General features: G+C 44.3%; 1 protein-coding gene across 1 annotated transcript in view; it reads left to right on the top strand.

Moving 5' to 3' along the window:
• Positions 1-5080: 5080 nt before the first annotated feature.
• Positions 5081-21481, top strand: part of ECHDC2 (enoyl-CoA hydratase domain containing 2) — a 28508-nt gene continuing 12107 nt past the window's right edge. The window contains exon 1 of the mRNA XM_020987796.2: positions 5081-5307. Coding sequence (XP_020843455.1) covers positions 5166-5307 — 142 coding nt within the window. The 5' untranslated portion in view covers positions 5081-5165. The remainder of the gene's footprint in view (positions 5308-21481) is intronic.

Raw genomic sequence — 21481 nt, 5'->3', positions numbered from 1 at the left:
TAGTATCTGTCTCCACCCAAGCCTGAGTAGGATAAAATCAGTTAAGGTTCGTGTTGGGTTTGACCAGGATAAGAAGATTCCATGCAATCTCATTATCAGTGATGTCCTTCTGAAGAACTTTGAAGCAGAAAGCTGAGTGGAGCTCTGAATCTCCAAGACACAGATTACCAAGAGAAATCATTTTTTCACATCCCTTACCTTTGCAAAGAACAGGAAGACATGTATTTACTCTTCTTTGGGACCAACTTCCAGGTTCTTTTTCTTTCCATTTTCACAGTTGTTTCAGTATATTGTTTTCCTGGTTTTTTCTTCATTCCGCATCAGTTCATAGAAGTAATTCAGAGAGGATCCCTCCCCAAGTTCTTAATTCCTCACATTTGACATTGCTTATGGTACAGCAGTATTCCAATACATTTATGGGCCACCAGAAGTTGGGCCATTTCCCCAATCAATGTCACCCACTTTGCTTCTACCTCTTTGCCACCCTCAAAAATACTTCCCTCAATATTTGAATGTATATAGGGCTTTTTTCTCTCTTCAGCTTCCTTAGGGTATATACTAATAACTTTCCAGCTGCAGGGTAGCTGGTATATGCAGTGTGAACCAGGTGGGAGTGGACTGAAGGTGGGAAACAACCAAGCCCAGCAATGCTGAAACTAGGAGCTGCGGTCAGTTCTGTCAAATGGAATTCCAGCTCCGTGTTTTCTTTCAAATGCTTATAGAGCCCGGCAAGGTTTGCAGAACCTTTATGTACATTATCTCATCTGATCCTGACAACCACCTTGTGAGGCGGGTTTTCTTACTATTTCCATTTGTTGTATAGTTCACATTTAACATGGTAGCTGCAAAATTTCCTTGCTTGTCTGGGCTCTCTTCTAAATTTCCTTTTTTTTTTTAAGCGTTCTTTTCACTATCTCCTCACTCACCACCCTTCTCCCCTTCCCCCCCCAGTAAAAAACTCTTGCTTATAACAAATAAATATAGTCATGCAAAACACACCCACCCATTGACCACATCTGATCATGCACATCTTTCTTCCAGTCTAGCCTATCCCCCTCCTCTGCAGAGAGGTGGGAGGTGTGCATCCTCTGTGAATTTATAGAGTTGTCATTGGTCATTGATCTTGGATCATGAATCTTGTCTTTCATAGTTATTTGTCTTTACAATACTGCCATTACTATATAAATTGTTCCCCTGGTTTTGTTCATTTCACTCTGCATTGGTTCATATAATTCCTCCCAAATTTCTCTGACTCTATCCTTTTTGTTATTTCTAATGGTGTAAGAGTATTCCATGACATTCATATACCACACCTCATTCAACCAGTCCTCAATTGATAGACATCCCTGTAGTTTCCAATTGTTTGTTGCAACGAAAAGAATTGCTGTAAATATTGATATGCGTATGGGTCTTTTCCCTTTCTCTTTGATCTCTTTGGGCTAAATGTCCCTATTACCACTATCCTCCTAGTCACCAAGGCTAGGTGTCATCCTGGACTCCTTCCTCTCACCTCATATTCAATCTTTTTTGAAGGCCTGTTGATTTTAACTTCAGCATATCTCTTGAATGTGCTTTCTCTCCTCTGAAATTGCCACCACTCTAGCACAGACTCTTATCACCTCACACTTGGATAATTAAAATAGCCTTCTGGTTGGTCTATCTGCCACAAGTCTCTTTCCCACTCCATCCATCTTTTATTCAGCTGCTAAAGTGATTTTCCTAAAACTCTGACCTGGCTGTGTCATCCCCTACTCAATAAATACTAGGGGCTTCTTCCACTCTCCACTGGAAGGATAGTTTTAATTCCTCCAGGATTAAACATCAAACCCTCTCCTTGGTGTTCAAGGCTCTGAGCCCCTCTACACCTTTCCAGTCTTCTTGCATCTTATATCCCCCCTCCTCCCATCTGGGCTCTTCAATGCACTGACTTTGGTCTCCTTGTATTTCCTGAACAAGACATCATACCTGTTGGTCAAATGAGACTCACTCTTCTGACTCAGCGCATTTTTACTGACTGTCTCCCATGAGAGTTCTCCCTCCTCATCTTTCCCTCCTGGCCTTCCTGGCTTCCTCCAAGTCCCAACTAAAATCCCTACCTTCTACTAGACAGGATTTCCTTCCTTTTATAGGAAAGTAAGGATTTTAGTTGGGACTTGAAGCCATTACTAAGATATAAACCATTATTAAACCATTTAAGCTACATTAAGAATTAAGGGGGATTGGGAAAGCCATCATCTTTCCCAATTCTCCTTAATTCAAGTATCATCCCTCCTTTGATTATTTCAAATTTATCCTATATATAGCTTAATACATAATGGTTTACTATATGAGATTGCTTGCTGTTTTGGGGAGGGGAGAGGGGATGGAGGGAGGAAGAAAAATTTGGAACTCAAAATCTCATAAAAAATGAATGGGGAAAATTGTCTTTACATACAATTGGAAAAAATGACTATTTTTAAAAAAATAATGGTTTAGATATTGTCTCCCCAAATTAAACTGTGAGTTCCTTGAGAGCAGAGACTTTTTCCTTTCTTTGTATTCCCAGCACTGAGCCGAATGCCTGGCACATACTAGATGCTTAATACGTTTTTATTGACTTACTGTTGGCATTGCTGGATCAAAGGGTATTTCTTTAGTTCTTAATTGCTTTCCAGAATATTTGGACCACTTCATATCTCCAGGAGTGTATTGATGTGCCTATCCTCCCACAGCCTTTCCATCAATTCTCATTTTTCCTTTTTTGTCATCTTTCCTAATCTGATGGGTATGAAGCAGAACCTCAGAGCTGTTTTAATTTGCATTTCTCATTGTTTAGTGCATTTTCTCATATGGTTGTTCATAGCTTGGCTCTTTTCTTTTCAAAATTGCCTCTTCATATCCTTCGACCTCTGTTTCTTTCTCCCCTTGCTTTCTCGGAGCCCAATAGTGAAATGCCCATTACTTTTAAACCTGCCTAAACCCCTTCATAGATGGTACAGTGGATAGAGTACTGAACCTGGAGTGAGAAATACCCAAGTTCAAATCTGCCCTCAGACACTACTTACCTGTGCAACCCTGGGCAAATCACTTAACACTATTTATCTCAGTTTCCTAATCTATAAAATGGCTGGAAAAGGAAATGGCAAACCACTTCAGTATCTTTACCAAGAAAACCCCAAATGGGGTCATGAAGAGTCCAACATGACTTGAAAAGATTCAACAACTCAACAAAAACCCTTTTGTTTCCCCTCAGGCCAGCTGGGAAGAAAGAAGGGCCGTAAGGGAGGGAGTAGCAAATAAGCCCAGGCTACAGCTTGCTATTGGAAGTATTGTTTGATTGTGTTTATTTCAGCTGCTTCTAGCTCTATGATTGGGTTAATCATCACATAGTTATTAAGGGGAAAATCTTGAATCCTATGAATTTGGGGTTCAGAATTGTTGTGAGAGTTAAATGAGATAATGTGTAAAAGCAGTTGGCAAACCTTAAATCCATACATAAATGCTAGCTGTTGTGTATGTGTGGGGGGAGGTGTTGGGGTTCTAATTGACTTGGTGATCCCAGTGAATGGGAAATGAGAGTTCAAGCTAGCTAATATAAGAAAGGTTTCACATTTTTGTTAATTTGGGGGATGTTCTGATCATAATGCCTCAAATCTATTGAACTGGATTTGATCATGAAAAAGAAACAAAATTTGAATGAAAAAAAATCTATCGAACCTGGGATGTCAGCTCAATCAATCATCCCCTCACAACACCTAAGAAGGCTCGAGCCTTCTCAGGTATGGCAGCAGTAAGCTACTTTCAAAGAGCTAGAACGCCATCTGGTGGTTGGACAGTATCTTACAGCCATCTCCCTCAGCTGACTAAATGATATTCTGGGCTATCCAGAACTAACAAAAACACAAGTTCACAGAACAGTATCCAGAGAGCAGCCAGAGATACAACCCAGGACTTCAGGCGACTGTAGGTTGTTGTTCAGTCATTTCAGTCGTGTTAGACTGTTGGTGACCCCATTTGGGGTTTTCTTGGCAAAGATACTGTAGTGGTTTGCCATTTCCTTCTGCAGCTCATTTGACAGATGAGGAAACAGAGGCTGAAAAGTTAAATGACTTGTCACTCATCTACTAAATTCTTGAGGAGGGGAAAGCTCCCTTTCAGCTGCAGAGCCAATCAAGGAAGACCTGACGGAGGAAGCAGTTTGCAGAGACAGATCTAAGAGGAAGAGATCAATTCGTTTTGTACTGGGATGGGAGTGGGGGAGGGGTGGAAGTTGGGGCCAAAATGTGCCCTTTATCCTGCCCAGGATGTGTAAGCTTGGCGTCCACTCCTTCCACCCCACCCCCACATGGGGTTATAGTGTTACAGGGCAAAGTCCAGGAACCTGGCTTTGAGTAAGGGTGCTACTATGATGGGACTGAGATTCAACAATCGAGTTAGAACAGGAGGGGCCAAGACAGGGGTGGGGAACCTGCGGCCTCGAGGCCACTGGTGGCCCTCTAGGTCCTCAGGTGCAACCTTTTGACTGAGCCCAAGTTTTATAGAACAAATCCCTTTATTAAGGGGATTTGTTCTGTGGAGTTTGGATTCAGTCAAAGGGCCACACTCGAGGACCTAGAGGGCCACATGTGGCCTCCAGGCCGCAGGTTCCCCACCCATGGGCCAAGAGATCCCAAGAGGGGCTTTCATCCCTTTTCTATTTATTCTGGAGGTATGCGCACAGACATACCAAGAGACAGGCAGACGAGCGACGGACACCTGGGGGGCTTTCTCTTTAGAAGGAAAGCTCCCTGCGGGGGAGATCGCTTCCCTCTCGGCCTTGGCATCTATGGCAGGCCCTCACTGGCCTTGAATTCGTGCTGCTGGAGAAGTCGGGGAAGGGTGCAGCCGGTTAAGCAGCGGAAGCGGGCCTGAGGGGCCTGAGAGCCAGCCGCCAGACTTTGTACCCCGGCGAGGGCCGGATCGCTTCCGGATCCAAGGCCTGGGCGGCCCTTTGGGGAAGCCTTCCCTGTTGCGGACCTCGGTTTCCTTTTCTGGAAAACAAAGGGGTGTGTCCAGAGGTCCCGCCGACGCTCCCCTCCCTCCCTCCCGCGCTGGCCTGGGGCCGCCGCTGCGTAGCTGCCCGTAGGTGGAGCCCTCGGGCCGCTGCCCCTGCCCGCCCCCTGCCCTCCCATGTAGCGGCCGCCACCATGCTGAGGACGCTCCCCCGAGTGCTGCGACCCCTGGTCCCCCGGGGCCCCGGCTGGAGCCCGGCCCGCGCCTGGGCCTCCCGGGACGCGGCTCTGGGCGCGGAGATCCAGGTGGGCGCCCTGCGAGGGGACCGGGATGCAGGTGAGAGCGCCCGGCCCCGCGGCCACACTCCCCCCACGCCCGCGGGTAGGGGCAGGGACTGCCCGCCTGCCGGGGGAGGGCAACGTCGTGCTAGGAACTTAGGCTTCCGAGTCCGACGTGGAGCGTCCCCTAGATGGGCCTCAGTTTCCTGTTCTATGAAAGGACGAGCTTGGCTTAGCTAGCTAGCTACCTGATCGCTAACATTCCCTTCCCTTGTACATCTTTTCCTTTGGCCTGACCCTCCCCCTGAGACTTCCCCAGCGTCCTGGGGTCCTGGAAAGTGCTCGGAGCTCGGTCTGCCCTGCCTCTCGTCTTCGCTGTGTGACTTTGGGCAAACGACTTCCTCTCTCGGCGCCAGCCCCCTCCTCTCTCCAGTGAAAGGGCTGGACCAGATGGCGGATAAGGGCCCTTCCAGATCTCACGTTGCACGTTCTGTGTTCTAACAGTGTTTCCTTTCTGTAACATTGTGCTTTCGAACACCGCGTCCCAACGTTCTGTACCCCTCAGGCCACTCTGGCTCTGACAACGTGTTCTCACGTTCTGTGTGTGTCCCACGGACCTCCTCTCCCGTCTCCCCTGATTTGTACCATTCCCAGCTAGGACATGGCTTTCTGTGTTCTAATGTGGTCTTTCCTAAGGCCCTGGCCACACATTCCCTGTTCTAAGGCCCCTTCCCAGGTCTGACACTTCATGTTTCCAGATCCCTCCCAGCTCTGACATTCTCTGTTCTAAGGCCTCTCCCAGCTCTAACATTCCTTGTTCTAAGGCCCCTCCCAGCTCTAACAGCCCCTGTTCTAAGGCCCTTCCCAGCTCTGACATTCCCTGTTCTAAGGCCCTTCCCAGCTCTGACATTCCCATTCTCAGTTCCCTTCTGGCTCTAATATTCCCTGTTCTAAGGCTCTTCCCAGCTCTGACATTCCCTGTTCTAAGGCCCCTCTGAGCTCTGACATTCTCTGTTCTAAGGCCTCTCCCAGCTCTAACATTCCCTTGTTCTAAGGCCCTTCCCAGCTCTGACATTCCCTGTTCTAAGGCCCCTCTCAGCTCTAACAGATATCTGTTTTAAGGCCTCTCTCAGCTCTGACAGATGTCTGTTTTAAGGCCCCTTCTAAGTTGTCTCCTTCTAAGGACCTGTTCAAAAGCCCTTCCAAGGTCTGACACTTCATGTTTCCAGATCCCTTCCAGCTTTGACGTTCTCAATCTTAAGAACCCTTCTCAGTTCTTGCATTCCTTGTTTTACCCCTCCCAGCTCAGATATTTTGTGTCCTAAGGCCTTTCTCAGCCTCACTGACATTCCCTGTTGTTACAGGTTCTGGCCTGATGTGTTTCCTCCAGCTCCTACCTCCTTATTCTAAACATTGTCTAAGAAAGTGTCCTCTCTGGACTCCAGTCCCCTCCCTCAGTGCCATCCCAAATGGCCTGGATACCCCTGGCATCCCAGTCCCAAGTCCCCTCTTTGGGCAGTGACTAGGCCTGAAGAATATCAATCACAAGTTTGCACAGCCCTGGGGGAAGAGTGGTGGGCAGGGGCAGCCCTCACAGAGGGCTGGAGGGCCAAGGAGAACTGGCATGTGCCAGGGCTTCAGAGGCCCAGCCTCCCAACCCTGCTTGCCACTGATTGGCCCAAGCAGCTGCCTTGGGCTTTACCTTGCCCTCAGGGACTGAGCCCCCATATTCCTATTCTGGGGGAAGGACAGTCCCCACTTCCCAAAGCAGCCAGTGTGGAGGCTGACTATACTGGTGGTATGTGTTAGACTTTGTATCTCCCCCGCTGCTGGGCCCCATGCCCTCCCACCCAGAGGCCAAGGGTTAGGCTGTGGTAAAATAGGTACTGAATTACTCCAGATATTGTAATAAAATCAGAATGTCTGCATACCTACCTGGGGGAGAGGTTGAAAGAAATAGGGAGCCTGAGTTGGTGAAACCTTGTATAAAAGTCAGCTATTGTTTTCCTCCCAGTGGGTTTATTTATCAGTGGGTGTCTTAGCTTCCTCTGAGCCTGGGAGAGGCCTGAGGGTAGGCACTGGGTCGTCCCAAACTGCCTTCCCCCACCTTCTCACCACAGTGCCAGGTACTCAGTGAACCCAAGCTCCTGGAGTGAATGAATGCACAACACAGGAAGGGGAGCTGGGGGGAAGTAAGGTAAGCGGTGAAGGGAGTGGACGGCATGAGTTTGAGGCCCAGAAGGTCCCCAGGAGGGGAATGAAGACCAGCCACCAGAACTCTTTGGAGGCTGCAAGAGGGCCTCACCAATGGTGGGGAGGAGGGGAGGCAAGGCCTTGCAGGAGGGAGAGAGATATTCCCTGGTGATCTGGTATGACCCAGGGACGGGACACCCACACCAGGTGCTGATGATGGAAGAAACCAGGAAGAGCAAGCAGTAGAGAAGACCTGGCTTCAAAGTCCAAGAATGTAGGCAAAATGTTGTTCAAGTCATTCAGCCGTGTCTGAATCTGTGACGCCATGACCTTAGCATGCCAGGCCCTTCTGACCTCCATTCTCTTCCTAAGTCTGTCCAAGGTCATGTTCTATGACACTATCTATCCATCTCATCCTCTGCTCTCCTTATTCTTTTTGAAAAAATTTCTTCTGGACTCTGCTGCAGTTACCTTTCTACCAGAGACCTTTCCTAATTCCCCCCCTACCCCAGCCTCTTCCTTTAAAAAAAAAAAAAGACTTGCTGCTAAGTGGCAAGTGGGTGACATCTGGCATCAGGAAGACCTGTATCTGGCCCTGTGCTGTTTAACTTTTAAATCAGTAATAGCCTGTGTGTGTGTGTCTGTGTGTGTGTATGTGTGTGTGTGTGTGTGTGTATCACTTTAAGATCAGCAGAGTGCTTTACGTATGTTAACTCATCTGATCTTCACAACAACCCTGTGAGGTAGAAATTATTATAATCCCCATCTTACAGATGGAGAAACTGAGGTACAGAGCAATTAACTGCCTCCAGGGTCACATAGCTAGTAAGCATTTGAGATCCAGATTCAAATTCAGGTCTTCCTTATTCTTAAGCCCAGAACATTCTCCTCTGCATTACCCCCTGCCTCTTGAAAGTTGACTGAGCACCTTTGTGCCTCTGAACCCTGTTAGGGAGAGACTGATTCTGGCTGGCCATAAAGAGAGGCAGAGAATTGGGCTTAAGAGTCTCTAAGCACGGGGTTGGGACAGCTGGGTGGCACCACAGAACAAACACCAGGCCTGGAGTCAACAAGACTGATTTTCCCAAGTTCAAATTTGGCCTCAGACACTTACAAGCTGTGTGACCCTGGGCAAGTCACTTAACCCTGATTGCCTCACCAGACAAAGGAAGAAAAAGAAGACTGGTGAGAGGAGGGGCAAGTTAAGAAGGTTAGGAGAACCCAAAATTTTCTATTTGATCCTGGAGGTGATAGGGGGCCATTGGAGTTTATAAACTAGGGCAGGGTGGGGAATCTTCAGCCTCGAGGCCACCTATGGTCCTCTAGGTCCTCAAGTGCAGCACACTATATGTGGCCTTGAGGCCACAGGTTCCCCACTCCTGGACTAGGGGGTGACATGGTCAGACTCAGGCTTTAGGGAGATCACTTTGACTGGTGAGTGGAGAATGACCTGGGGTGGGGAAAGACTGAATTATCCAGTCTCTGGGCTATTGCCACACCCTTTAGAGAACTACAGATTTAGGCTAGCAACCTTTCCTGATTCCTCCAGAAAACTTTCCCTAAGGTTCCCCAATCCCATCCAGAGGGAAACCTGTTTGTGCCTTTCCCCACCTGGTGTTTTCTCCTTCCCTTATTATAGTGCCAAATTTCTTTCCTCTGCCCCTGAACTCCCTGAGGGCTGAGACCTCCCTGGGAGTGGAGGGGAGGGTGTAGAGGATGATGAGGGGGAGGGAGAAGGCCATTGGTGAAGATTGCTCTAGAGAGGTTTGTTGGATGGAAACTGGAGAACAGCACCAGGGGCGCCCAATCTCCAGCTGATTGCCTAGGCCTAGGGCTAAGTGTGTGTGTGGCCATGCCAGTGGATTTTGACTCAGAAGACCAGAGTTCAAAGCCAGGCAGTGACACACACATAGTAGTGTGTCCTCGGGAAGGTCCCTTCACCCGACCTCCTGGCGAGCAGGGACAAGTTTTTAATCTCTTGTATCCCCAGGGTTTAAGGGATCACTGCATGCTTCTTGCTTGATTGAGTGAACCTAGAGTTTTCCTTCTTCTAGAATGGCAGGCATTTGGAATACATGGATGATCTCCAGGGTCCGTGAGCCTTGGAGTTTATAGACTAGAGGATGACATGGTCAGGCCGGACTTTAGTAAGATCACTTTTACCAGTGAGGGAGGATTGATAGGGTGGGGAGAGACAGAATAATCCAGCCTCTGGGCTATAACCGTGCTGAGTTTTCAGAGAACTCTCAGCCTTTGAGCTCTCACGCTCCAAATTCTGGTATTGGCTAATACAACTATAGCTTAAACTCAGAGACTTCTGAAGGTGGAAAGGTTACCTTTATTACAATCTGGAGAGATGGCTGTCTGCTCCTCCCATACACGTGGGGAGAGAGGGGGAGGAGGGGGAAGAGAGGGGGAGGAGGGGGGAGAGAGGGGGAGGGGGGGGAGAGACAGAGAGAGACAGAGACAGAGACAGAGAGACAGAGACACCGCCTAACAGGAGCTGCCTTATAAAAGCAAATCTCCACCCACCATGAGAACAAGTCTCTACCCACCACTATCCCTTACCCCCTTAACTGCGGGTAGGCTTACATTCTAACTTGAAGGTGGGGCTTACATTCTAAGCTTGAAAGTTTCTTCCTATCCCTTTAACCGGGAGGGGGGGCTTACATTCCAGGTGCAAAATTCAAAGCCAAGGACAAACGGCTCAGGTTGGGGGTGGGGCAGGCCTTATTCTTTCTGTTAAGTGCTTAAAAACAGGGTCTGAGTGGGGGAGGATTTTGAAAGTAGTAATCAAGAATTATTTGACCCTTTGAGGAAGCTTCACTTCTGAGAATTCATTTCTCACACTACCTTCTGAACTCATTACCTTAATTACACTGAGAAGTCTTCACTGGGACATCCCATTCACTTCTCACGTCCCACTAAATCTCAGTAACCATCAGGGTGGTCTCAAACTGGCAGTCAACCCTGACTCTTCAGAACCATGAGCCTGATTTCTTTCCCTTCTATCTTAACCCAAATGGGACAAGGAGTCCTGCATAAAGGGGAGACACAGCGGGAGTAGGATAATTCCCTTCAAATGTTAGAATCTAAGTGTTTTTAGAAATACAATACAATTTAGAAACAGTAATAACTTTTGTAATACTAACAATAAACTTAACATCAATTGCATTTCCATATAATCACATATAGAAATTATCATTCTTATGATAGCTTTAACACTTGGCACCTTTTACATTAAATCTGAATTCAAATTCTTCTCAGCTCTCTTTTCCTCTCTATCACCCCTGTAAATACAGGCATTGACAAATCAAGGGGGCAGCCCCTTCATAAAACAGATACAGAGACCTAAAAGAAAACAATAATAGTGCAATTGTCCCTTTAAGATTCAAAAAGTCTTTTCTTCTACAGCTGTGTGGCAGGCAACATCATCAATGAAGTCCTCTGGTCCTTGGTATTTGTTCCATCCATCTCCAGCACAGCATCTCAGCATCTTCTTCTTATCTTCTTGTAGGAACCAGCTTTCTGTCCATTCTCCTACAAAAGTGATCTTAGCACAATTTTAAATTACTATGTATATAGATATCTATATATTTTTTAATCCTTATAACCCTGATCATTTTTACAGACTTAAAATTGAAATCATGGCCAATTGTCATGTTCACGAAATTCACATCAAAACCCAGTGTCTCATACTTTACGTTAATCCACAGGCTCCAGTACATACATAGATATATTAAATAATCCATTTTAACAGAGTACATATAAGATCTTAAACTTTCAGTCATGCCATGTTTCTCTGATGACATTTACAAAATAAACCACAATCCATTCTCTTTTTAACATTATTAATTGTAATAAAACTTTAAACAAATATGATATTATCCAGATAACAAAATAACATTCTCACAAACCCCTGACCTAATTGTAAAGAACCCTAACTCATATGGCAACACACACAGGAACACTAGTTCCAGTTCTATAGTAACCTAAGATGTTCCATAATCTCACATTGCCTAAGGAACATCTCTAAAACGAGCCCTAAATAGCTTGCATGCCTTTCTACTCTTGTTCATAAAACCTTACTAAATTGGTGTAAAAGTTCTTAAATAACACAAATTCCAGAGTATTATTAAGGAAGCTGAATTCTTAGTTATCACAGAATCCCTCATAAGTCTTTAGTTAAAGGCACATAGAGATGGTTCAGTTTTCCAGTCACACAGAACTAGGTTCAAACAATAGGCAGTTCAAGAAGGGAGCTCTGCTTCTCTGGCTTAGTGTGAAAATCCAAATCTGTGATCTTCTTACCTAAACATGCTTAAAGCTTGGATTTCCATGACAGATACATTTTGGAAGCCAGTCATATACATCTGTCTCAAAATTTGCTATCCTATTTAATTAGACATCTATCACATTACACCTTTGTCTTATTATTTTGTCTAAATATTTCCTCTCTAGGAGGATGTTATACCTTATTATTATCATTTGTCCATGAATGTCAATTAAAATTGTAAGCTATTCATACTTGCATCATATTATGATAACTCAGAGATGTTCCAGAGGGACAAGGTCATATATCATATCAGAAGGAAAGAACTTCCATAGCTCTATTTGATTCCAGGCATGAGTCATATCTGATAGCCAATCTTGCAGTCACTGGATGTTAAAAGCAGGGTTTAGGATTAATCAGGTGGGAATTTTCCTTTTCAGAAGGGAAATAGCACAATTGGGAAATAGAGTCAGGAAGATCCTACCTAGGCTGTGTCCAAGGTCATCCTCAAAAGTCTTCCCAGGCACAGACATCCACCTTTATCAGTTCTCAGCCTGCAGCATGTGCCATTCTACTATTGGCTTTATGACAACTCAGACAATTATCCTGGTAATCAAAGCTCAAAACAGTAGCAAATTTCTGTCCCACAAAATCACATATCCTAGATAATAAGAATTTAATCTCACATTGGTAACAGTAAGAGACTGATCACAGACAAATACTACTGCTGTCATAATTCCTTTAAATAATGGATTACAGAAATTTAGATGCTTTAGTATTAATCACTAGCTTTAGATCTCTAACACTGCTCCCATTGAAACTGTTTCTCTAAAAGCACCCAGTTAAGTCCAGTCCAAGAATACAACAAACCCAGGAATGAAACTCTAAGTTTATAGTAGGTTTGGACATAATTTTCTTGCAAATAGAATGCTCTAAAAAGAGCATCAAAGATTTCAAAACATTTTTTTTGTAATAGTATCTCCCTTTCTCAAAAAAAGCTTACAATTTTCTAATTACCATAAAATTCCTAGTTACCTAAATTCGCTAGTCAAAAGGTGTCTGTATGAGAATTATGAGATTTGACAAAATCGGGTTTGGTTTTGGTTTTGGTTGTGTTTCTTTTTTTTGCAAAATTATCAAGTTTCTTTTCACACACACAAAATACTTTTACCAGTGCTTGGCTTAAACAATAACTCCAAATAGCTTAGTTAACAATTTTAAGTTTCATAAGTGAAAGCCAGATAATTCCAGCTAAAACTTCCCTTTAAACAGAGACAAAACTTGGAGGTTCTCATTTCTTAAATTACAATACTTAAAAGGAAATGTTACAAAACAGTACCATATAGAATGTCCCAACAGCCCCGATTCATTCCTTTTTTTTCTCTGAAGAAATTTTATTTTATTTTATTTTTTTATTTTCAGGCAATTGGGGTTAAGTGACTTGCCCAGGGTCACACAGCTAGTTAAGTGTCAAGTGTCTGATCTGAGGCTGGATTTTAACTCAGGTCCTCCTGACTTCAGGGCCAGCGCTCTATCCACTGCACCACCTAGCTGCCCCTCTGAAGGCACAATTCTTAATTTAACATTCTGGGTTATAAAATAGAGTGCCCTTCCAACAATGTAAATAATACAATTACTTACTAGATTACATCACATGCAGAAATATGTAAGCAGCATGTTAAAAACTTAGAACAGACCCAATAAAGATCTTTCTTTCTGAATTCCTTCACCAGGTCTGGTCTCCTGGGGCCACTTCCACCCCACTAGACTGGCTTTTCTTTATCATCTACGATAGCCCATCATTGTCTTTTTACTGGTCCGATATCCTCGGGCCACATCCTGATTCAACCACAATGACACTCCCAATCAGGAATTTGGTGGCTGGTAGCCTGGATTTCCCCCAGGCCTACTAGTCCCTGCCTTGAGTCTGGCCCACGTGGCCCATCCCTCAACAAACCCAATAGTTGGCCTAAAGGCCTGGGTTGAAAAACAAATATGTATACATACATACATACATGTATGTATGTATATGTATATGTGTGTATACACATATATATTTTTTATTTTTCCAATTTCTAATTGAGGTCCTAATATGAGAGAATACCTCATTAATTCCAAATACATATCGATAAGTTGTGGTTTTTTTACAATAAAATATGTTTGTATCACAGGGCATACATTATAAAATTATTCCCAAAATTGTAATAAACTTTGAAATAACCCATTATCAATTTAGATGTATGCACTCCCAATCACTTTGAAGAGAGAATAATTCATCTCATCATTAATATGCTGAAACTTTAAACCACCACATATGTATTTTTTTATAATAGTCAAGATTTTAAATGAAAATCTCCTATCAGTCTTATAATCAAATATACTTCACTGGGTATTTAACAGTTTTAAATTATCTCATCTTTTTCACTAAAAGACCCATTCAAGAGTTACCTAAACACCATTTCTACCTCACAGTGGTTCCTCAAATTTTACAATCTAAGAGTTTTAGAAATACAGCACAATTTAGAAACATAGTAATAAGTTAAACAATAAAGTTCAGATAACATCAGTTGCATTTCCAGATTATCACAAGTAGAAAATTATCAATCTTATTATTCTTAGTACTTTCAACAATTACATTAACTAATAATACCACATCTCATAACAACCATTTAACAGTAAACTTAAATCCAATCAGATTCAAATTTATAATCATTAATAATAAACAACTAAAAACATTTTTGTTTTAAATCCAATACTCTTGGCCCTTTAAAAGGAAATATCCTCCACAAATTTATATATTCCCTTGAAAAGACACATGCTAACAGTTCCTGCTCTAAATCCTCCTTGTCTTTCCTACTTCCTTAAGGGAACTAAGAAAAAAGCCCCCTCTGCTCCTTAGAGGCTTATCAGGTAGAACCTCCCTCCTGAAAATGTCAGGCTTCAGCACTCTGAACAGGACGTAACCCTCTATAGATAATTGAATAGGGCCCTCCCTCTCTCTTCCTGGACTGCTTTTACAACCTCACTGTACATTCTGAACAATTCACTGGTCTTACAAAAAAACACAAATCTATTTATTTATTTATTTGTTTGTTTATTTATTTATTTTATTCCAAAAGTTTCCAAACCTTTTACTCTCAAACCCTCCATTCACTCTCATTCACACCATGGACACAAACAGAAACACCAAACAGACATACAACAAATTGCTCCAGAGTCCTCACATCATATTTAATCCAAAAAAAAAATTTTTTTTTTACCTTTCCCTTTTTATTTTGGTAGTTTGTTCCAATCTTGGAGTCTACTCCCTAAAGACTATCTTCCGGAATATCAAATGGCAGCTTCTGGTTTGCTACTTCAGACTGCGGTTTGCCCATCATTTTCTTACATATATGCAATTACACAAATGAATTTGGCTGAGAGAGATTGCTCTTCTCTCCTAGTCAGTGACTCAACAGATTAACTAACAGAAGAGGTCATCCTTCCCCCTTACAGTCACCCGAATGTGCTTTCTCAGTGTACCCGGAATTTAGTCGGGTGGGGTCGCCCCCAGCCCCAAGTCAGAGACTTAGCAGTTAGTTAATTTAGCTGAGGGTCATCGCCTTCCCTCCAGGTCAAGGACCTAACGAATAAAGGGGACATTTGAGAGCTGCTTTTGTCAGGCTGTATGCATACAACTCACGTGACTGATCCGATTCTTCACTCTATTCACCACGGCCGGCTGACTTCACACAATCTTATAGCTGCCCTACGTTTGCTTTCCCCCTTGAGCGTCTCTCTTCGAGACCTTACCCAAATGGAGAGAGGCTCCCCAAATCTGGTCTGAGGGTTACAGAGAAATCTTCAAGGGCGCCCTGACCCCCAGGATCCATCTGGGCGAAATATCTCGGTGGAATCTCCAAAGCTGTGTGGGGCAGCGACCCAACCCAAATGAAACTCAGAGACTTCTCAAGGTGGAAAGCAAAGGTTACCTTTATTACAGTCTCGACAGATGGCTGTCTGCTCCTCCCATACACGTGGAGGGAGGGAGGGAGAGGGAGAGAGAGAGAGAGAGAGAGAGACAGAGACAGAGAGAGAGAGAGACAGACGACAGACAGACAGGGAGTAACAGGGGCCACCTTATAAAAGCAAATCTCCACCCACCATGAAAACAAGTCTCCACCCACCACTATCCCTTACCCCCTTAACTGGGAGGTGGGGCTTACACTCTAAGCTTGAAAGTTTCTTCCTATCCCTTTAACCGGGAGGGGGGGGCTTACATTCCAGGCGCAAAATTCAAAGCCAAGGACAAACGGCTCAGGGTGGGGGGTGGGGCAGGACTTATTCTTTTTGTTAAGTGCTTAAAAACAGGGTCTGAGTGAGGGAGGATTTTGAAAGTAGTAATCAAGAATTATTTGACCCTTTGAGGAACCTTCACTTCTGAGAGTTCATTTCTCACACTACCTGCTGAACTCATTACCTTAATTACACTGAGAAGTCTTCCCTGGGACATCCCATTCAGCTTTGAATTGAGCTGCTGGGAAAATGAAGAATAAATGGACTCCATGCCTTCTCTATCTTAGCAGCTCAGCAATGGAAGGGCCAGATGCGAGGCCCCTAGGGGCGCCACAGTGGATGGAGAACCAGGTCTGGAGTCAGGAAGACTTAAGTTCCAATCTGGCCCTAGATACTTACTTGCTCTGTGACGCTGGAAAAAGTCCCTTTACCTCTGTCTGCCTCAGTTTCTTCAATTGTAAAATTTTTGTCAATGTAAAATGGGTGAATAAGAATGTATATATATAACCTATATCAGATGGTGCGCCATCTTGGGGAGCTTGGGGAGGGTGGTGGGGAGGAAAGGGGAGAAAAATTTTAAACTCAAAAGCATATGGAAGTGATTGTTGATAAATCAAAATAAATTAATTTTAACAAATGTAAAATGGGGATAATACTAGTAACTACCTCCCAGGGTTGTTGTAAGGATTGAATGAGATGTTTTGTTTTGTTTTGTTGTAAAGTACTTAGCACAGTGCCTGGCACATAGACACTATATAAATGTGCCCTGTTACCCAACAGGTAGTTATCTGGTCTTGGCTTGCATCCTTCCAGTGATAGGGAACTCACTGTCTTCAAAGGTAGCTCATTTTACTTTGGAGCATCTGTAATGATTAGGAAGCTCTCTCTTGTATCCAGTCTAAATTTGCCTTCACCTAACTTTGCCCCAACTAATCCAAGCCACAGCCCTCACTGAGTGTGAAGGCTTATCAGGGTGGGGGACCTACAGTACAGCCTGCAGGCCACATGAGGCCTTCTAGGTCCTTGGGTTCGGCCTTTTAACAGAGTCTAAGTTTTACAGAGCAAATCCTTTTATTAAGGGGATTTGTTCTGTGAAGTTTGGATTCAGTCAGAGGGCTGAGCTTGAGGGCCTAAAAGGTCACATGTGGCCTTGAGGCCTTGAAGGTGGGGGCTACCGCGATGTTCTTCAGTTTAAACCATCTTCCTGTGGCCCAGACTCTTTCCTCATGTCCCCTCACTCATCAGGCTGGGCACCCTCCGTGGCAGGGTCTTCAACTTAGCTCATTTCAATTCAGTGTTTATTAGCTTAGCTTCTCCGACAGAACAGATGCTGCTAAACTTGGGTGTGTATGTGGGGAGTGCGGGGTACAAAGACAAAAATCACTCAACCCCTGGCCTCAGGGAGCTTACCCTCCTCCTCAGATATGTTGCCCAAAATTGAGCTCAGTACTGCAGATGGGGTCTGGGCTGGATGCTAAGAGCCCGAGGAAGAGGAAGGTGTAGGCTCTGCCCTCTGAGACCTTCCAGTTCAATCCAGCAGAAACTGATTGGAAAGGAACCTGTAGAATCCTAGTTGTAAGGCTGAAAGAGGGCTGGCCTGGTCCTGACTGGGGCCTCATCAGTCTTGGGAGAGGCCTGCAGGGGCATGCAGCTAATAGATGTCAGCATTGGGATTTGAACCCAAAACTCTTGATTACAATATCCACATCACTACCCCCACCAGCCTCTTCCAGCTTTAAATCTGATGAGCACGGAATTCTTCGAATTGTACCCAGTAGGTGTCTAATGGATGCTGATTGATTAAGCAGATTTCATTGTGGCTGCCCTGGGCCTGCTGACCCCTTTCCAGGTGTCCTGTGGCATCTCCTGATTACTGGTGAGGCCCAGAGAGGTTGGATGGTAAGGGAAGTTAGCTGGGCTACAGAGGAGGGTGCTTTATAAGACGTTAAGGCTGGGAGGTTGGGTTGGGCCAGACTGTGGAGATTGAGCCTCCAGGCCTCTGGTTGACTTTGGGTGGGAGAGGGGGAGGGGGCACGGAGAATTTTTACCCAGCTCTGGGCTGGGCACGGTCACTCTACAAGAAGTCCATAGGCATTTATTAAATGCCTACTCTGGGCTAAGCACTGTACTAAGTGCTGGGGATTCAAAAAGAGGCAAAAGATGGTCCCTGCCCTCAAGGAGCTTACAGTCTAATGGGGGAGACAAGAAGCCATCAGAAAGAGTACAAATGAACTATATATAGGCAAAATAGTAAACAATTAAAAGAGAGAAGGCACCAGTATTAAGAGGGGTTGGCAAAGGCTTCCTATGGAAGATGAGATTTTAGTTGGGACTTAACAGTAAATCTGGAAAATCAGGAGGCAGAGGGGAGGGAGAGCGTTCCAGGCAGGGGGACAGATAGAGAAAATGCTCCAAGCTAAGAGATGGAGGGAACGGCTGAGAGGACCTGTCTGATGAAATTAATAACATTCCAATATCATTTACAGTAGGGAAAGTTGCAAAATATTATACTTTGGTACAAAAAATAGACCATAGGTACAAGATAGGGGAGGTGTAACAGAATACCAATTTGTCTGGAAACAATCTGGTAGTCTTGGTGGACTGCATGCTCAACTATGAGTCAAACAAATGTGGTGGCAAAAAAGCTAATGTGATCTCAGACTGCATTCAGAGGGACAGAGCTTCCGGGAATGTGTGATAGGAGGGTCCTGGAGCATCGAGGTGGCACAGTGGGTAGAGCACTAGGTCAGGAGTCAGGAAGACCTGTCTTCAAATTGGCCTCAGAAACGTGCTGTGTGACCGTGGGCAAGTCACTTCACCCTGTTTACCTCAGTTTCTTTATCTGGAAAATGATCTGGAAAACCACTCCAGCACCTTTGCCAAGAAAACTCCAAAAGGGGTCACAGAGAATTGGTCATTACTACAGCAACATGGTGGTCCTGTTGAGGTTCAGGGGTGCTGGGACCCCAGAATCAGAACACACAGATCCTGCCAAAAAGAATTCGACCCAAGGCTTCTTTCAGCCAAAGACAAGGTTTATTAAAGATCTGCCATATTAGCCAGACTCTTAAGGAATCTGAGCATCTGGGAGCTTGTAGTAGTGACTAGATAATAAGAATCCGAGCACCTTCATGGAGACAAGATGGACCTTATATACAGAAAGACTTAGCCAAAGAGCCTGGAGAGGTGGGGGATGGAACTGTGAGGTAATAGAATGCCTGGGGACCTGGAATATGGCCAAGGGAGAATGGAGACTAGCTTGGATTAAGGGTGGGAACTGGCCAGAGGCTGTAGGGAGGTAAGACTTCGGAGGGCAAGGCTAGGTTTAGGGTAACCCAGAATTGAGAGATTGGGTGTGGCCACAATGAAAGGCCAGTTGATGGGATTATAGCCTCAGGCAAAGGCCAGGGATTTGGCCATGTGGGAAAATCCAGGGTTTTTCCTTCCTGGGGTCCAGATCCCAACCCCATCAGGCCCAAAGTACTCTGCCTTGGTGTTACTGGAGTGTTTGATTTTCTTGCAACTAACACTTACCTCACCTGACCAAAATTTGCCCTGGGGGCTATAAAAATTCACTTAAGAATCTTAAGTATTCCTTCCATAAGAAACAGTGAGAGCATCTCAAGTGCTCCTGACTCCTCCTCCATCAACCTAATTGGGAATTCTCTAAAGATCTGTTTAGTCTGTAACCTGGTTTAGTTTGCCTATTGTCTGACCAAACCTGCTTCAGTAGGGGACCTATGAGATTGTCGATCTGTCTAGCAAAATTGGTCCAGCTTTCGTGACGTTGAAGGAAGCATGGGATTATGGATTGAGCTCTGTAGCTTTGATGGCCCAAGAAGAATGGTCAGAATTGCAATGTATGGAAATGAATTTTGTCTCTGACTGCATTTTTTCCTTTAAGAAACCTTGTTAGAATCCTGTTGATGGTTTGGTTTTCTCTAAGGCCCAAACCTATGCTTGAGTGTAATAATAAGACCTGGGTTTTTGCCTCTATCATTTCTGAATTGTGGTAAATAAACGTTTGGTAGCAGTTACCTACTGCAGGAACCCAGACAGGAGCTAACTTCCCTGTGACGCTGGTCAGAGCTCATCTGTACCAATGTAACCAGTCCAGGGCTCCGCCATTGAGGGAAGACGTTGATGAGTGCTCAGAGGAAGGTGGCTGGGGTGGGGGTAAGGCCATTGGCCTATGAAAGAGACTCCTCTTTGGGCCTGGTCATTCAACCATTTCCTAAATCTGTCCAACTGTATATACTGTCTTCTAGCCCACATCTCACTTTTTTGTCCGCAAGAATAGCAAGGAAGACTTCATCAGGTCCCCATTGCTACAGTCTAGGTAAACTGTCTTCAGCAAGGGTTCTTAACCCGGGGTCCAAGAATGCAGGAGGGCCCTTGGGATAGATACCAAATCTATCCATAGATAGATTTCAGGAGTTCCATATGTTAAAAAATATTTTGGTAACTATTTTAATACAATTGGTTTACTTTATAAATAGTATTCTGAGAAGAGGGAGGGGAAGGGAAGGGAAGAAGCATTTATATAGCACCTGTCTACTTACTGATCACTGCATGCTAGGCACTGTGCTAAGCACCCTACAATTATGGTCTTATTTGATCCTCACAACCACCCTGAGAGGCTGCTATTATCCCCGTTTTGCAGGTAAGAAAACAGAAGTAGACAGAGAGGTGAAGTGACTTACCCAGAGTCCTACGGCTAGTAAGGGGCTGAGGCTAGATTAGAATTCAGGTCTTCTTGATTTCAAGCCCAGTTCTTTATCCACTGCACCACCTTGTAGCTTCAGGTCTGTGATCTTTTGAGCCTCTGATCTTTTGTCAGCCTCTGTTTCCTCACCTATAAAAGGGGATAATAATAGCTCCTACTTCACAAGATTGTCGTGCAGCTCAAATGAGATCCGTGTGTAAAGTGTTTTTCAAACCTTAAAGAGCTATATAAATGCTAGCTGTTGTTGTTTTTATTGTTATTATTGTCGTTAGTGTGAGTCCTCGGAGACGAGCTCACTGTTTGCTCCCTTCAAGTCCGGGGTTTCTAGTACTGCTGATCATGAGCCCCCACTGGTGTGCTCTCTCTTGCTGATTAACCAATTGAATTCCATACGTTTTAGAAAAGAGAGTAGGTATAGCAAGAGTATTTGGTGCAAAACACTCCCATCAAACCAAAGACACTCTCTCCTTCTGTGTACAAAGTGTCTGGGGAGAGTGAGTTCAAACTTAAAATGTATGAGTATTGAGATATGAGTATAGTATAACTATATATGTATATGTATGTACACATATATGTATGTGTGTGTATATAGATATAGATATAGTATAACTATATATGTATATGTATGTACACATATATGTATGTGTGTATATAGAGATATAGTATAACTGTATATGTATATGTATATACACATATATGTATGGGTGTGTATGTGTATATATAGATATAGTATAACTATATATGTATATATGTATGCATATATGT

Source organism: Phascolarctos cinereus, unplaced genomic scaffold (assembly GCF_003287225.1).
Source record: "Phascolarctos cinereus isolate Bilbo 61053 unplaced genomic scaffold, phaCin_HiC Scaffold_5;HRSCAF=322, whole genome shotgun sequence".
NCBI lineage: Eukaryota > Metazoa > Chordata > Mammalia > Diprotodontia > Phascolarctidae > Phascolarctos > Phascolarctos cinereus.
Note: the sequence above shows the minus strand (reverse complement) of the source record. Positions and strands in the feature narration are given on the sequence as shown.